The sequence below is a fragment of the Hippopotamus amphibius genome, chromosome 7, assembly GCF_030028045.1.
Source record: "Hippopotamus amphibius kiboko isolate mHipAmp2 chromosome 7, mHipAmp2.hap2, whole genome shotgun sequence".
Lineage (NCBI taxonomy): Eukaryota > Metazoa > Chordata > Mammalia > Artiodactyla > Hippopotamidae > Hippopotamus > Hippopotamus amphibius.
In genome coordinates this window covers 88444630-88463382 of record NC_080192.1, presented here as the reverse complement: position 1 = coordinate 88463382, position 18753 = coordinate 88444630, and the positions used below count along the sequence as shown (strand labels likewise).

Here is an 18753-nt window from a genome sequence, read left to right as displayed (position 1 = left end):
TTGTATATATGTACCAAATCTTCTTTATCCATTCATCTGTTGATGGACATTTAGGTTGCTTCCATGTCCTGGCTATTGCAAATAGTGCTGAAATGAACATTGGGTGGATGTATCTTTTTGAATTCTGGTTTTCTTTGGGTATATACCTAGGAGTGGGATTGCTGGGTCATATGGTAGTTCTATTTTTAGTTTTTTGAGGAAACTTCATACTGTTCTTCATAGTGGCTGTACCAGTTTACATTCCCACCAACAGTGTAGGAGGGTTCCCTTTTCTCCACATCTTCTCCAGCGTTTATTGTTTGTAGATTTTTTGATGATGGCCATTCCTATTGCCTGGTGGCAGGCTCATGAGATTCAGCCCTGGCAGGAGCCTTTCCAAATGTTTGGCTTCAGGCATGTCTCACTTTCTAATTATTGTTTGAAAATATTTTTATTTCACCCTTATTTTGGAAATACTAGTTTCACTGACACATTTCCTGTCATCACTTTGAAGATACTATCTCACATTCTTCTGGTTTCCATTGTGCTGTTGTCTTCCTAAATCTGAGAACTGTTTTTTTGCCTTTTTACTTTTAATTAGTTCTGGATAGTTAACCATTATCTCTTCAAATATTACATATTCCCCATTCTCTCATTTCCTTCTAAAACTCTGATTAGATCTGCAATGGACCTGCTCTATTCTCCATAGAACAGTTCAACTTTCTTTCCTATTTCCTATTTCTTTGTGTTGCGCTCTGGTTGATTTCTGAAGATATATCTTCTAGTTCACTAAGTCTTAAGTTGTTTCTAAAGGTTATTTAACTCCACCTATTGAGTCCTAAGTATTAAAATTTTTATCTTTAAAAGTTCTTTTTTTCCCCAAATCTGCTTGGTTTTTTTATTTTTTAATTTTTAATTTATTTTATTTATTTATTGGCTGCATTGGGTCTTTGTTGCTGCACACGGGCTTTCTCTAGTTGCTGTGAGTGGGGGCTACTCTTCATTGTGGTGCGTGGGCTCCTTATTGCAGTGGCTTCTCCTGTTGTGGAACACAGGCCCTAGTAGTTGCAGCACATGGGCTCAAGAGCTGTGGCTCATGGGCTCTAGAGCACAGGCTCAATAGTTGTGGCGCACGAGCTTAGTTGCTCTGTGGCATGTGGAATCCTCCCAGAGCAGGGCTCGAACCTGTGTCTCCTGCATTGGCAGGTGGATTCTTAACCACTGCGCCACCTAGGAAGTCCTGCTTTGAAAGTCTTTTGTTCCTTTGCCATATTTTTAATGCCTTTATTTTTAAAACAGTTTATTTTCTTAAAGTCCTATTTCTGACAATTCTGCTTTCTGTTGCCCTGACAGGTCTGATCTGCAGTTGGTGTTTCTAGCTGACGCTCGCTCATGGTGCCTTGTTCCTTATGTGTTTCACTATTTTCGATTGTGAACTCATGTTCCTTGGAACTTTATCTGAGAGTTCTTTGAGGCCTGGATGAAAGTCACATTCTTTCAGAGAGGACGTGTGTTTACTTTTACCAGATGCCTGGAAACACTACAAACCCAGATTCACTTAAAGCTAAATGTTTGGCTTGGGCTTTTTGGGCCCCACTGTTAGTTTGCATTTTGGCTCCTTATTTCTCTGGATTTTTGCTTTTTCATTTGCCTCCAAGGATCTTCTTTACATTCCCATCGGCTCAGCCGTGCATTTAAAAAGGATTTTAAAGGTGTCTTATTTGTTAATTTAGGTGTTCTTACTTGGAGAGTTTCTCTGGTCCTCTAGTTTGCCATTTTGCTGGAAATCAGTGTCTTTGTTATAGTTTTCAATTTGACAGTCATGATGTCTTCATGCAGGTTCTAATTCCTTCAGGACCACATGCTCTAACTCCTTGTTTGTGGGATCCTCTTGAGACTTCCTGTGACCATAAATTGGTCATTTGTTTTCTTTCGTTTTTTACTCAACTCTTTAACAGAACACTTATTTTAGTCCTCATATTGTCTCCCTTCTTTTGAACCCTGATCTTTTCTTTTCTTTTTTAAAATATTTATTTATTTATTGGCTGTGTTGGGTCTTCATTGCTGCACACAGGATTTCTCTAGTTGCGGTGAGCGGGGGCTACTCTTTGTTGTGGTGCATGGTCTTCTCAGTGCAGTGGCTTCTCTTGTTGTGGAGCACGGACTCTAGGCATGTGGGCTTCAGTAGTTGTGGCACGTGGGCTCAGTAGTTGTGGTTCGCGGGCTCTAGAGCGCAGGCTCAGTAGTTGTGGTGCACAGGCTTAGTTGCTCCTCGGCATGTGGAATCTTCCCGGCCCAGGGGTTGAACCCGTGTCCCCTGCTTTGGCAGGTGGATTCTTAACCACTGCACCACCAGAGAAGCCCAAACCCTAATCTTTTCTTTCTGTGCTTACAGAGGGAAGTCCTTGCTTGTCACGTACCAGGAGCTCAGATGGCTCTTCCATTAGTGCATAGGCCCCCTTCTAATCTCAAACTCAGATAAAAGCAAGAGGGAAGCAAAAGTTGCTGTAATTTTACCTTTCCGGTTAGGAATCCAGCAGGGTGGGAGAAGTAAGAAGGAAAACAGGATCAGAGGCTTTTCTACTGGCCTGAAGAGTTTGTTTTCTGTATTTGTTGTCACAGTCAGATGCTGGCTGGCTAGGTCAGAGCCACAATTCTTGCCTATGGAATCCTATAAAGGAGTTTCTTAAATAAAGGAGAGCTGACTCCCAGCAGGGAAATACCAGGCAGGGGTATTACTCTAGGGAAGTTTCTATAGTTTTGGCTGTGTGGACTTTCAACCTTGTGAGTTCAGACACCTGATGGGTCCACTTTCTTAGGGCTAGATGCTTATTATTCAGGTTTCTAAACCAAGGTTGCCATTTTATGAGTTTATATATATAGTGAGAAATACTTCTGCCTGGGGGATGTGACCTTGGATAGTGGTCCAGCCTGTGGTCTCTCTATAGGTTTAGCAACCGGGAAGCCAAATTGTGATTGGAGACGAGTGAAGAATCAGAATGAGGAGAGAGAATTCTGGGATTTGAAATTGAGTGGCAGCTGTCCCAAACAGACCAATACACCCATCGCCAAAGACAGGGAAAGCTTTAGCCTCTAACCCCGGGACCCTCCGCGGATGGTGCTGGTGTGAACAAGCCGGCCCTAACTCCTCTTCTCTTATATTTTCAGAACTGATCCGTTCCTTCTTTTCCTGACATAGTCTTTCTCTAGATACATTAGTACAACCTACCCACTTACGGTTAAGGCTCGTGTAGGAGCTGCCTTTCCCTTTGAGATGATTTTCCCTCTCCTTGCTCTGAACCCCGCTGCACTGATTTCATGGTCTGATTCTCTGAGGGCAGCCCTATTTCTCTTAATTCCAAGTTTTGAGGGGAACGCTTCATGGCAGCTTATGGGTACTGACAACAGTTTATCCAAAGACTTTGAAGCAAAGGTTTTCTGAGCAAAGGAATCAATTACAGGGTGTGGCTCCCAAGTGAGGAAGCATTTCCAGAAGGCATCCAAGGCAGTTTGTCTCAGTGCAATGTGCCTGCACCTCTGACCTTGAGAGTTTCAGGGGGAGTATCTTGACTTTAATAACATGAATGGTTTTTACCTGTACTTTTGTATATATCAGAGGTGCTAATTAGGAAGGTACTTATCTTCTTAAAGTAGGTTTCCTAAGGACATGTATTTGGCACTATTGGTTAGGCAAGAATTATTGTATGTGCTTGAAAGTAACAAAACTGTACTTCTTTAAAAATATCTCTGGTTCAGATGTGTTGCCAGTGCAGCCTGGCCTCCCCCCACTCCCATTAGTTCTGATTAGGGAGGTTTGATGCCTGTCACTGCGTGTAATCTGGACCTTCCTTTGTGAGTCATTCCTTCTCTCATTTTCTCAGAGCAAATACAAATCGCCCATCAAATGACAAGTGAAGGCACAGGGGAGGCAAGGGGAGGGAAATCAGAGCTGAAATCTGTTAGCTATTTGGAGTAATTGGTTATTTGCTGTGTTTGCTGGTTGGGAAGCAGAGCACATACTTTACGGTCTCTCCTGTTACGGGGGCTGGAGTCACCCGCCGATACTGGATCCTCGTTGCCGGAGCCCTTGGCTCTGGGCGCCTTTCCCCTGCTTGGCATTCCTGTGGTCACCTCGGGGGGTGCACCCCTCCTCCCTCGATGCACACTGCAGGGGGGACAGCCCAGGGTGAGACTTGTCTGGCGAACTCCAGGGCCTCATCAGGGAGGAAGAGGCCCCAGCCCCATCCCGGCAGCCCTCCCCGCCTCCACCCCGTACTCCCCTCTTCCCAAGAGATCTTTTCCCTGGTCCACGAGGGACCTGTTTTCCTATCCAGAGGAAAAAGCTTCATCTCTTCCCAGAGGGAAATTCTCGGCTTTCCTTGAAAATCTACAGGACAGGAAGTTCTCTCTGAGGTCTCATTTAATGCCCTCCTACCCTCGATGGTCCTGTCATCATCCCTGTCCTCTACTACTCCCCAGCCTGGGTCAAAATAGTGCTTGAAACTTGGTTCAGTGCTCAATGCTGAATACAAGTTCCCCTGAGGATGCTCAGGGAAGCTTATCAACCTGCCCAGTGACGTGAGCCCCTCTCTTACGTTCACCGAGGCATGAGAAACCAGCCTGAATTAGCAGCAAGTTCAAAATATAGAATACTTGAAAAGTAATATGACTTTGTGTATGAAAACTCACATAGTAACTAGAAAGTAGGTTGACTCTGGCACATAGTAGGCTCCCCCAAGTACTTTTAAAATTGAATTTAAGATAGCTAAGATTAGTGTCTGTAGTTTGATGAATGCTTCTGCAGCCCTGGGAAGGCCTTCAAAAATAGTTTTTCTCTTAAGTAGATGGTTGGAACTCTTGTTAAGCAAAACTGTCTACATAAGCAGAATGAAGGTAAGGCACATTTTTGCTCAGGGCCTATTGGAATCATCACAGATTCTGAGTTAGCGATGTCTCATGGCTTTCTTCATAGGTTTGAAGACTGTGATCTTCTTTCTTTCACTCTACTGGATAGATTCCATTCGTTTGGGATTTCTGCATGGGTTATGGGGTCATGCTGTCCTCGGTGGACCAAGTCATGGGTCCATGTACATACCTTAGGCTTCTGAGTTTGGAAAGAGATTTCCCACAGGTCCCCCACCTCACTGGGGCCCTCCATCTGGAATAGGCCAATAGTCAAATTGTCAGGTCCTGACCCTTCTCTGCTCACCATCTGCTTGACTTTGCCAGATTTCAGGCACACTTATTCACTGGGCCTTTTGGAAGCAATTCAGCATTTTGGTTAAAGGTCTTCCTTTCCCTCCTGCCTCTGCTGGTCCAGCTTGAAGGCAGAGTAAACAGAGTAATGATCCCTTCAACAGACATGGACTCAAGGAGTGTCAACAAGAGGTTGAAAGCCCAGTGTTCCACTTGTGGAAATAATTGATTTTGTTTTGTTGTTGTTGTTGTGAGTGTGTAGAGTTCTGCTGGCTCAACATGGTAGCTGGCTGTGGGTGTATGTCTCTGTGGTTTTGGGGGGCATGAATGGCTTAGTATGCATGGGGTGGGGTAGGTTCAGAGTCGGGGTGTTGCATGTCTGGGGGTTTGTCTGGTTTACATGTGGGTGTGAGTACTTGTATGTTACATCTGTGTTTGTATTAATGTGAGCGTGAGCAAATAGACTCAGTTTTTAAATCTCAGGCCATTAATTAAAGAGCTAGAGAATCATCATATGGTTATTCCAGTTCTGCAGATGTTGAGCTATGGGGCAGCAGCACTGCGGACCAAACTGGTGATGTTGACAATATCAACAAGAGCATGTATTATGGCAAACTTCATAGGTCACAGAATATCTTCAGACACCAACTCGAAGCCTACACTAATCCCAGTGTTGAGTTTTTACACTATGATCTTGATGATAATAATTTGTGCTAAGACAGAGATTACTTTCAACACAGTCTAGGATGGCTACCTTCTGGTTGACATAGGCATTGAAGGCCTGCTTAAAATTAGTTTTAAAAAACAGGCTTCTTTTTTAGAGGTGGGTGTACAGTTCCCTACAGAGACTCCAAGGTTTAACATTGTAACCTTGGTGATAAAGGAATTTGTCCATGAACTTTTCTCTTTGATTCAAGTGGTCATCCTGGAGAGAGAACACAAGTGATACCCCCTGCCCTGCCCAACTTCACAGACACTCAGGCCTAGAAATACTGTTGTCAGTTTCGCCATCCATATTCATGCCATGCGTCAGGCTCACTGCATGAAAATGGGAGATTAAATGCTCTGAATGTGCCGTGCTGATTTGGGTCTTTGAAGGGATTAGGGTGCCCATTAGACTGGATCAAGCCCAGAGAAGCATGTCTTTGTTACATGGCTCTGGTTGTTCAGGAACTGAAGGTTGGCTATTAGCTGAAATTGGAGAGGCTGCCAGTCCGTGCCTGGATCAGACTGACTTGCTTGGCTGGCTGAATGGTGAGGGACCTTGAACCTTGAGCACGGGGAAATAAAGATTTAATGGCCAGACTTCTTGCTAAAGCCTGAGGTGACACTTCAGCAATCAAGGCTTTTGCATTTGTTTCTCTTCCTTGCCATGTTCCAAGACTAGATGCTTAGCTATTACAAAGTGAGATCAAGAGCACACTTGGAATTAGAGAGCGTATGGCCATTTCCCTGTTGGACCTTTGGATTATGGGATTCCACTAACAGCAGAGGGTTGCTTGGCTTTGGCACATCTGGGCTAAGACATGGGAGGACTGTCCTATTTCTGTGGGGCTCATTCTTATGGGGGGGGGGGTAACTTATTCTTAGGCTTCTTGAGGAAGGGAAGGAAGAAGTGGACATGAAGTAATTCCATCAGAAACCAGGTTAGTGAAATAGCAGGAATGATATTTTCAAGTCACATCTGTGAGTGTGTTGAAAATATAACTTTATTTTTCTGTAATTCAACTTAGTCTCTCTTTTGAGCTCACATTTTTCCCTGGCAGAAAAGTCCTGGTAACTTCGACCATTTAGGTTTAAGCTTTAGTTAGTTTTGGATTTTTCTTCCTTGTCCTCACCACTGGGAGGCAGCTAAATTCTGGACCAAGCTTCCATAATGTCATGACCTCCGTGGGAAGGGACCCCTGGTCACTAGCGTGCATGCACCCTGGATCTTTTGGGCACCAGACCAAACAGACCAGAAGACCCTTTCAGGTATCCCAGCTCTCTCCCTCAACTACCTTTCAAGCCTTTCTGGGGAGCATGGGACCATTTGGCGGCTCCTTTGCAACACTCTGGGGTCTGCAGGAAATGACGACGACTCCTCAGGCTCTCTCTCCCATGACACCCGTGGAGCCATCTTCTGTCGAGTGCCACACGTCCCAGTTGCTCTGGCAATTTCTGGACGGATCCCCAGAGTTATGGAGGAATCTCTCACATGTATACTTTGGAGCTCATCTGTGGGGGAGGGTGTGGGGATGCCTTATCAGAAATCATCACTCATCTTTTGTTCTTGTGTCCTTTCCTGCTCTACACATTCATCTCTGTGTATATAGTGGGAGAAGGGCTGGAAAGAACATCCTCTTAAACCTATTTTTTTTTTTCAGTGACGTATTATCTGCTTTAGGAAATTTAAAAGCCAAGGATCCTGGCTCCGCACTCCCGGCTGCTCAGGCATTCATGTATCCATCAGATATTTACTGACCTCCAAATATGTGCCAGGCAATGTTCTAGGGATTGGGGGTATGGTGTTAGAAAAGATAGGGATCTCTGCCATCGTGGGACAGAATAGATAAGTACCTAAATAAAATATATGGAGTGTCTGATGGTGATAATTGCTAGGGAGAAAAAGCAAGGAAGGGGGAATGAGAATTACTGGGGAGGGTGGGGCAGATCGTGATTTTTAATATGGTGAATAAGGAGGGTAAAACAAATGATATTTAGTCAAGACTTGGAGGAGGTGATGAAGTGACCCATAGATTGATCTATGGGAGGAACAGAGTTCCTGCCACGGGAGGAGTGTGAGGGCTCTGGCAATGTTCGTGGACTGGGAAGGCCACTGGGGTGGGAGCAGCGCGAGTGAGGAAGAAAAGGAAGGATGTGAGATGAGATGAGGGAGGTGTGAGGGCCTGATCATGAGAGACTTTAGCTTGTTTTTGTTGTAAGGGCTTTGGCCTTATTCTGAGTGAGTTGGCAAACCACTGGATTTTTACAGAGAGGCGACGTGTTCCCATGTGTGTGGCTCTCGTGTTGAGAATAGATTTGGGGGCAAGAGTGAAGGCAGGGAGGCCAGTTAGAAGATTGGTGCAATAATGCAGATGATGGGGATCTGGGCGGTGGTGATGGGGAGAAGCGGTCTGATTCTGCATATGTACTGAAGGTGGCACCAACAGGATTCTCTGAAGGATGGAATGTGGGGCATGAGGAGGAGTCCAAAGTGACTGAGGGGCGGGGGTGGTGGTGGTGGTGGGTTTTGGCTTGAGCTTCTGGAAGGAAGGAGTTGCACTTGCTTAGTGAAGGAAGACTGTGGAAGGAGCAGGTGGGTGGGGGGGGAGTGTGCTCAGGAATTGGGTGCTGGAGATGGCACATTCAAGAAGCTTATTAGATGTCTAATCGGAGAGGCAGCTGGAGATCAGAGGAGTCATGCAGGTTGGAGAGAGCTCCACATGGGGGTCCTCAGTGTATATGTTATTTAAAGACATCAGCCTTGAGGAGAACCCCAATGGAGTGAGAGTGGATGGGGAGGAGAAGAGGTCTGAGCACGGAGCCTCCGTGATCAAAGCACAGGTGACAAGGAGGAATCAGCAGGGACTGAGAAGGCATGGCCAGTAGGGTGGGAGGACCATGGCCTTGATACTTTATAAGGCACAGGGGATGTTTCAAAGACAGAGGAAGTGACTGCCTATATCAAATACTGCTTCTGGTTGATTATTGAGGCCTGAGTCCTCAGTGACCTTGACCGGCATGCTTCGGTGGAGCAGGGAGAATGGAAAGACAAGGGAGAAAGAAAGGAGGTGGGAACCAAAAGTGTGGTTTGACAGTTTTCTTTTTAAATGATGGGGAACTAGTGTCACACTTTTTTGAACGCTGATGGACATGATCCAGTAGAGGGGGAAGCGTGATGACACAGGAGAGAGTGAAGAGGATCACGTCCTTGAGTGGGTTAGAGGGCATGAGTGCAGGGGTGGCCCTGGGTCGGGGTGCAAGCAGAGCACCTTCGTAACAGGGGGGAAGGCAGGTGCGGTGCCAGTGCTGGTGGGCTTGCAGGGGGTGGGGTCTCTTCTGATTGCTTCTGTTCTAAGAGAAAGAAGAAGCCGGGTCACAGGCCCAGAGTGACGACAGGGAGGAGGTGTTAGAGGGCTGAGAGGAAAGGAGAAGGTATGGTGTGTCTGGCAGCAGAGAGAGCAAAAGACTAGGGAGTTGAGATAGCGTGGAAGATAGCAGTGGACCCACTTGAGGCTATGACGTGAACTTGGAGTGAGACCAGCCTCTGGTTTGCTATTTTTCAGCCACATTGGATGTGACAGGGAAGAGCTGAGTTTAAACCTAGGTTTGGTTGGCCAGAAAGTCAATGGAGCAGGAGAGGGCCAAGGGAATTTACAAGTGGGGAAGGGCAAAGAGGCCAAATATAAACTAGCTAGGATGTAAACTATGATTCTGCTGCATATATGATTTCTGTCAAGAATGAGGACGATTAGAAGAGGACTTACCTGAAGGACGCAGGGAGGAAGGGGGGACCGAAGTCACTGAGCAGCCTGCCAGCTGGGGTTACCAGGGGTTAGGAAAGTCACCAGCTCTGTTCCTCACCAATGTGTCTGCTTGAGAAGAACCAGCCATAGAAATCACCTGGAACTTGGGGGAAGGAGGAAATTACAGCTGAGAGTTCTCGGAGAAAGCTGAGTGTGGTAAGACTTAGGTCCTGTTTGGTGGTCAATTGCTAGGTTCTTTAAAAAAAATTTAACTCTAATTTCCTTAAAATAAATACTTGAGGTTTCTGCTTTTGTTCTTCTGTTGGAGGTTATATGCTTGTATTTTATCATGTTCTTTTTTATTTTAACAGCTTTTTTGAGATAATGCACATGAATACAAGCCCCTATTTAAAGTATACAATTCAGTGGGTTTTAGTTTATTAACAGAGTTGTGCAACCATCATCCATCATCAATTTTAGAACATTTTTATCATTCCAGTAGGAAATCCTGTACCCCAAGAGCAGTTGTCCCTCATTTCCTCCCAACCACTAATCTACTTTCTGTCTCCATGAGTTTGCTTATTCCAGAGATTTCATATGAATGGAATCATGCAATATGTGACCTTTTGTGATTAACTTCTTTCATTTCACTTCATGTTTTCAAGCTTCATCCATGTTGTAGCATGTGTCAGTTCTTCATTACTTTTTATTATTAAATAACATGCCATTGTATGGGTAAGTCACATTTTCTTTATCCATTAATGGACATTTGGATTGTTTCTGCTTTGGGGCCATTATGAATAACGCTGCTATGAACATTCACGTGCAAGTTTTTGTGTGGACATAAGTTTTCATTTCTCTTGTGTATGTAACTAGCAGTAGAATTCCTGGGTCATGTGGTAACTCTCTTTCAATTTTTTGAGGAACAGCCAGACTATTCTCCAAAGTGACTGCAGCATTTTACATTTCCACCAAAAGTAGATGAGGGTTCCAGTTTCTCCACATCTGCATCAGCATCATCTTGCTGTTATCTGACTTTTTGGCTATAGCCAACCTAATGCTGTGAATTGTTCTCTCATTGTGGTTTTGATTTGTATTTCCTTGATGGCTGATGATGTTGAGCATCTTTTCACGTGCTTATTGGCCATTTGTGTATCTTCTTTCGAGAAATATTTGTTGTAATCCATGGCTCCTTTTTATTGGGTTATTCATCTTTTTATTATTGAATTGTGTGAGTTCTCTATATATTCTAGTTATAAATTCCTTATCAGATGCACACGGGCAAATATTTTATCCTGTTCTGTGAATTTTTTCATTTTCTTGGTGGTGTGTTTTGAAGTGTCCTCCTATTGTTCATTATTTTAAAAATCTTTCATTTTTAAAATTATGTAAGGAATACATGCACACAATGAAAAATTAGAAAACTTTGACTAATACTCAAAAATAAAAGGAATAAACGAACCATTTGTAATCTTATCACTCACATATAATTGCTGTGAACATTTGGGGTTTGATCCTTTAACTAAAAAGAATTCTCATTATTCAGTTTTTAACCCTTTGTAAATCTTGTCAGTTGTGAATCTCATCAGTTGTGAATAACTTTCCATGTCAATAAACGTTTCTATGACACCATTTTTTTTATGTTGCACAACATTTAATCTCATGGATGTACAACTTATCCCAAAAGTTCCTTATTGTCAGATGCTTAAGTTGTTTTTCCCTGTTATAAATGCAATTAAATCTTTATGCATATCTATAAATACTTTCTTTGAATAGATTTCTAGAATGGGAGTGATGGGTCAAATTGTAGGCACGTTTTTGGGGCTGTAGAAACATGCAGCCAAATTGCCTTCTGGAAAGACTGCGGCCAGCGATGCTTCTGTGGGCAGTCTGTGAGAGAGCCAGCCCTTGGCCAGAGCTAACCTAGTCCACACACAAAAAACAATGCTATTGTCGGTAACACTATGTGCTAGGCACTGTTCTAAGCACCTTATACGTATGCCTCATTTATTCCTCACGATAACTCTATCAGATTGGTACTAGTATTTTTCCATTTTACAGATAAGATAATTGAAGCACAGAGAAGTTAAGTTTTGCCCAAGGCCCCACAGCTAGGAGTGGTAGGATTTGAACCTTGCCAGAACTAGACTCCCTTCTGGAAGAAAGCCTGGTACTGTTAAGTACAATGCTGGCTATTGCTTGAAGATAGTCTTTATAATGCTAAGAAAGTTTCCTTTTATTCTTCATTCATGGGAGCTTCATTTAGAAATAACTGAAGTTTTGTAACCCGTCACACCACCTTCCTTTTTGCCTGTATAGATCAGGGGGTGGCAAACTTCTTCCTAAATGGCCAGTTAGCAAATATTTTAGGTTTGGGGGACATAAGGTTTCTGTCACAACTACTCAACTCTGCCGTTGTAGTTAAAACGCAGTCACAGACAATATGTAAATTACAAAACTAGGTGGCTGGCCACTGGGCCATAGTTTGCAAATTTCTGTTATAAATGGTCATTTGGGTTTTCTCTCCTTGCTTATTGATTCTGAACCAGTCCCGGATTCTGGAATAATCCAGCCTGACCATGCCAGATCTACTGCTGCAATCTATTTGTTAGTATTTTATTTAGGATCTTTACATCTCTATTCAGGAATAGAATTGATTCCTGTGTGGGTGTGTGGGTGCGTATCCCCTGGTCAGGCTTCACCAAATGAATGGGGGAAACTTCATCTTTTTTCTATGCCATGGAACAAAGAATGATTTATTCTTCGAAAGACTGATAGAACCTGCTTCCGAAGAAACTATCTTGGCCTGATGTCTTCTTTGGAGGTAGTTCTTTGAGATCTCTTCCACTTTCAGGAAGTAATCGCTTCATGTTTTATATTACTTTTGGATCAATTTTGGCAATCTATATATTTTTTTAGAAAGTTACTTACTTCATCTAGGTTTTCCAAGGTTTTTCCTTTGATTTGGGTGTAGCAAATCTCTTAATATTTTTATTCTCTCCATAATATGTTTTTATTTGATCTTTCTTATTCCTCATGGTGTGCCTACTTTTTAACATTATATTTGGTAGATAATCTAATGTTTATTTTATTGGTCTTCTGCAAGTTTACTCTGGAATGTAATTATCGTTGTAATATTCTCCATAATTCTCCTTATCATTTTCAAATTTTGATCTTCTTACTTTTCTCTTTCTAATTTCTTGAGTTATCAGATTACTTTCATTCTTTTTGTATAAATCAAGAATATTTAAGACTGAATTTTCCTTTGAGTACAGATTTGGCTACCAAATTTTAAGGGCTAGCCCTCTGACTCGATATTTTCTAAGGACCCGTGATTTTAGTTTTGGTTTTTCCTTTGACTCAAAAGGGTTTTAAGAGTACATCTTTAAATTTCTAAAAGGTTGGGATTTTTTCTTTTAGAGTTTCTCATTCGTTTCTAGTTTTATTATTGCATTGAGGTCAGAGAGTGTGACTGATAATGGGTTTATTCCTTGGACTTTATTGACATTTGCTTTGTGGCTTTTAATTTTTTTCTAAGTGCTCCAATGGTGCTGGAAAAGAAGGTGTAAGTTCTGTTTTTAGATTACATGATGTTTGTCTATTTAGATGACGCTGTTAATCATATTACTCAGAGTCTCTGTCTCCATATTCTTTTTTAAAAAAAGTTTACTTGATTTTTCAAGATGGAGGGAAATGTAATAACTTTCCCACAACTATCGTGTTCCTATCATTTCTTTGTACAAAACACACGGATTGTTGCCTGTTTATGCCTGACTCTGAGCCTGAGTCATAAACTCAAATCTTTAAGTATCTGAGCTGGGGAAGAAGAGGAAGACTTAGGAGGAATCAAATAGCTAACTTGAATTCCATTTTAACCATTCCTACCTCTGTGTACATAGTTGTCCATGTGTTAGCATGTGTACTTTGGGGGATGTATGTGTGTTTCAGCATATACATCCCTTGGGCATGACTGTGTAAATATGTTCTTTTGTGTGTTGGTGATTGTGTGAGTTTGATATGTGTGTCTGTGTATGTTTATTCACCCATGGCATCTTTTCCTTCAAATTGAACTTAAAACATTAGGGCCTTGCTGGCTTTCTAGAGAGTCATTACAACTTAGAAAGATCTGCTACACTGTATCTTAACCCATCTGAACCTCTTTTCCCCATTTGGCTGCAGAAGATCCTCCTGGTAAGTTGGTCAGACAGAGACTCAGGTAGACTCAGCCTCACTTTGGCACCCACTTGGTGTTGTGTGTCTGGGCACCACATCCTCGCCACCCAGACGGTGTTAGGGCCCTACTTCCAGGATGGGTGCAGACTCTGAGAACCTCACTCCAACCTCTCCCCGTCGTACCGGTTCAAGTTCCCTTGGTCTGCCTCCAGCATGTGCTTACCCTTAGTAAGTTGGAGCTTGATGGGCTGGGCATTGGTTTAAAGGGAGCGCCAGCATCTCCAGAAACTCATGATAGGGTTCAGTTCATTTTATAGAATCAGAGCAGGCTCCCAGAAGATCCCCTAGTTGACTGCCTCGTACAGAGAAGGAAAGCAGGCCCCAGAATGGACTCTCCCGACACTTCGTCCTGGGCCCTTCCCCTGGAACTGGGTGAGCTTTACTGGTACTGACACCACAGACCCAGTGCCTGGGCCTGCGTGGGTTTTGGTGGAGGCCCAGGGAGAGTGACGATCCCACCTTCAGGGAGCTTGCTGACTCCCTGGGCGACAGGACACCTGGACAGGACACAGCTGACGGAGCATTCTAGACACAAGAGCCAAGAGGGCCTTTAGACACACCATGTCCAGGAGGAGTTAAAAGGTGGGGAGACCAGTATGTGCACCAACAGGCCTGTCCACCTTTTCCCACAAATATGAATCAGCAAAGGAAGGAAGGGGCAGAGAGTGTTGTCAAAACTTCCTTTCTTCTCACCTAATTTCCCCCATTAAGCATAGTGTCTTTTGAATAATAGGCATTTAGTATTTGTTGAATTTCAGGGACTCTGCCTTGATTTGACTTTGTGGGAGGGTAAGTTCTGATTTTGGAAGCTTGTTTTTGGGCTGGGGTTGTGGGGGGGGTTCAGGGTAGCTCTTTGGGGTCTAAGTTTTCCTGGGTCTACTGTATTTTACTAATAAATAACACTTTATTGACATTTCCCCCCAAAGACTTATCCTATGTATCCTCTGATTTTATCTTCAGTATGCCCCTGGAATGGAGGGGGGACTGTGATGATTATGCCCACTTCACAGAAGGGAAAAGGGAGGCCCCAAGAGCTTAATAGAATCACACAGTGAAGGTAGGCAGAGCCAGGGTGACTCCTGACTATGCAGTTGGCCCCTGAAGAGGCGGGGAGTTCCAGTTCTCTGCTTCCCTGAACTCACAACAGCAGGAGAGATTTGCAGTCCAGGCCAGCCCATAAGCCTTGCTTGGTGTTGGTCCAGAAGAACCTTGCTTGGCAATTTCTGTTTCCAAAATGGTCTCTTTTTTTCTACCCACTCAGGAGGAGGAGTTCATTGATTGGTGGAGCAAATTCTTTGCCTCGATAGGAGAGAGGGAAAAGTGTGGGTCCTATCTGGAGAAGGACTTTGACACTCTAAAGGTGAGCCCTCTTCACAATGTCCTCTTCAGTCTAGCTGTCCCTGGGCACATGCACTGGGCAGTGGGAGATGCAACTGAAAGAGAATATACATATATACATATATGTATATACACATTTATGGGTGAAATGATACCTGGGCTCGTTTTAAAATGCTCAAGAAAAGTAAGGATGAATTATTTAGATGATGTGGGTTGCCCTCTGATAGATTTTCAAAATATTAAATATTGCAAAATGTTGAAAATTGTGAAAGCTTGGAGATGAGTACTTAGGGATTTGTTATACTATTCTGTCTCTTTTAAAGTTATTTGAACTTTTCTATTATAAAAATTTTCCATTAAAATAAAAGGGAAAGTCAATGTGAGAATGTACCTCTGATTTCCCCACCTCTGCAACTGGGATAGAAATTACCCAGCACATATAAAAATATGATAAACTCTGTTTCTGTGGGAAAAAAACCCCTAAAGCCCAAGAAACAACACAAAACCAGGGATGATTCAGCCAAATACTGGTATTTTGAGGAAATTCCACAAATACAGTTATACTTTTTAAAAGTAGACTACTTTTAAAGAAGATAACCAGAGGTGACTAAAAATTACTCCCCAAAGGAGTTACACAGTGTCATGGAGAGGGTTACCAGGTAAAATTCAGGATGCTCAGCTGCACTGGATTTCACATGGGTAATGAATAACAGTTTAGTATAAATATACTTTAAATATTACATGGGGCATACTTATCTAACAACTATTTGTTGTTTATTCAAAATTCAAATTTACCCTGGTGTCCTGTATTTTCACTTGCTAAACCTGGCAACTTTACTTAGAGAGCAAGAGGGGGCAAAGGCTGTCAGACATGTGAGAAAAGCCCAAGGAGCTCCCTAAAGAGGACTAGATGAAGGGGCCTTGAGGCTCGTTGGATTGGTGGGTGGCCAGTCTAGAAGGTGATCTCATAAGGTGGCAAGAGCTGCCTCTGGTACGTTGGAGGCCCCTTGTGTGGTTGTACCTGGTTGTGCTCAGGTGCCAGGAGGGGCAGGGATGAGGCCTCAGGCAGCTGTGGTCAGAAGGCTCAGGCCTCCCCAGGCAGCAAGTTCTTTGTTGACTTGGTAGGTGGGTGTGTGAGTCTGGGCTAAGAGACAGAACTATTTGTGTACCAGGAAGAAGGTCCGACACATTAAGTCTGGCATGTGGTACTGTGGCCATGCCAAAAATAAGAAAAGCCAAGTAAGAATGAGGACTCCTGCCAGGGTGGCCCATGGCCCTGGCACCCTTGCCGTTCCCTCAGATGGCGGATGCTGAACTGGCACCCAGTCCACCAACTTGACCTCTCTGAGGAGATCTCTGACAGTTTCCAAGTGAAAATGGGCTGTCTAAAAACAGAATGCCTTCAACCTGTTTTTGGGGGGGAAAAGCAGACCTAGAAGAAACACTGGTCCTTTAGGGATCAGTAACCACCACCACCAACATGGGCTTTGACAAATAGCTTGTAGTATTATGGAGAGAATGGAGTACACAGTGGGTGGGGGAAAAAAACCATATTTTGGAAATCACTATCATAGGAGAAAAAAGACAACTCATAGTCTCAATAGCAAAAGATAGAAAACAAAAGATACAGCAAGAAAGCATTGAAAAACAGAAATCATAGAAAAGCACAATAGAAAAAAATATTAGTTTTACTAATAAATAAAAACGGGTTACACTCTTTCACTAAGTGATAAGGACTCTTAGACTTCATGAAAATTCAAAATTCATTATACTGTCTTTGAAATACATGTCTAAGATAATACAACGTAGAATGGTTAAAAAAGTAAATATTCTGGCGAACAAAGTAAAGTAAGGGCAAACAAAAGAGAAACAGATAGAAACTAAAGTAAAAAGCAAAGGAAACGAAATGGAGTGATTTGTATAAGTAAAAGATGTACATCTCAGTGCAAAAACCCCCAAAGATTAATGCATAAAGCTTAGAAATCCTTATAGCAAAAATGGATAGGAATATATAAAGAAATACCTCACACAAATGAAAGCATGAAATTATAGAAATTAAAGCTGCAGTGGGGATTTTAATACACCTCTTTCCTAGACAGATGAAATAGGCAATCAATAAATAAGGAAATAAAAGATCTGAATAACAAGGTAAATATTTTCTAAGCTACATCAAGAGTAGCTTTAAAATAGAGAATAAAAATAATTAAAAAATAGAAAATACATTTTTTCTAATGCTCAGAGAACACTTACAAAATTTGATCACATATTAGTTTAGTAATAAGTTACCAAAAGCAGAAATCATACAAGACAGATTTAAATGCAATAAAATGAGAAATTAATAACAAAAGTTTAAACAAAAAGACCAACCACTTGGAAATTTAAAAAGTATTTTATTGGGACTTCCAGTATGAACATGGCTGCATAAGTCAGCATTTTTCACTTTTTCTCTTGGAAATCATTCAAACCCACAAACTTCATTTTCAGTAAAAGTTGGAAACAAATAAAACCCGCAGACTCCAAAATACATGTAAGGGCTGTCCAAAGGCAACTGAGATTGGGTGGAAGCCACTCGGCAGTAAATGAAGAGAAGATGCATGAAAATGATGAAAGGTCATAGTTGTGGCAGATCTCAGAAAACCCCATACTTCCTAATAAAAGAATGGTGATCATTATTTAAGATAGGCTATGGAGTCATAGGGACTTATTATCTATTCTCTTTACTTTAATGTGTGCTTGAAAATTTTCATAATAGGTAAAAATATAATTCCTGAAATAGAAGTTTCACTGTAAAATATAAAAATTATATCCTTAGTTCACAACCGTGGACATGGGAACTTTGGAAACAGGTTCAAGCTGGTGACAAAAGCCTCTTAGACCTGGTTTGGTTCAGAGAAACAGAGAAGGTGGAGCTACACAAGAATCACACAGATAAGCCAGATTTGTAAGGAATGGCCTGCCTCTGTTGTGGGAAAAAGGAGATAACTGGTCTAGGAAAATCCAACACATGTAGTGACAAATAATAATAAAAGAAATAGCACAGCATTAATTTAAAAATACCATGAAAATAAGAAAATATAAAACAAAACTTAACCAAAAGAAGAGGATGTATAACCCCCAGAAAATTTTCTCCAAGGAGCATATGAGATGAAAGATTTTGCTGTTAACTTTTTAGGAATAGGGCACTCAGAACGCAAGCAGAAATGAAAGAACTCAAGGAAACACAGAAAAAGGCATAGAGGACAGAATGAAGTGGAAATAAAGAAAGAGTTATAAAAGAATAAAGAGAAAATGATACCTATAGTAGTCAGGGAAAGGAGATCCAACAGTTGCATAATTGGAGTCTCCAAGGAGGCCAGCCAAAACAATGAAATAAAACAAACAGTTAATAGCTTAATAAAACTTCACTTAAATGAAAGAATACTTGAATATGCATATTAGAAGGTCTGCTATGTGTCAGGAAAAACTGACCCAGATTGGTCAACTCTGGGACATATTCTAGTGTGGTTATTGGACTTTAGAGATAAAGAAAAAATTCTTTGGGTAGTCATACCTTCTCCCC

At 42.2% G+C, this 18753-nt stretch overlaps 1 protein-coding gene across 16 annotated transcripts in view; it reads left to right on the top strand.

The window, feature by feature from the left end:
- Nucleotides 1–18753, top strand: part of DYSF (dysferlin) — a 232291-nt gene that overhangs the window by 181681 nt on the left and 31857 nt on the right. For all 16 annotated transcript variants that reach the window (XM_057741366.1, XM_057741361.1, XM_057741364.1 and 13 more), the window contains one exon: nt 15118–15216. In XM_057741366.1, the coding sequence (XP_057597349.1) occupies nt 15118–15216 (99 nt within the window). The remainder of the gene's footprint in view (nt 1–15117; nt 15217–18753) is intronic.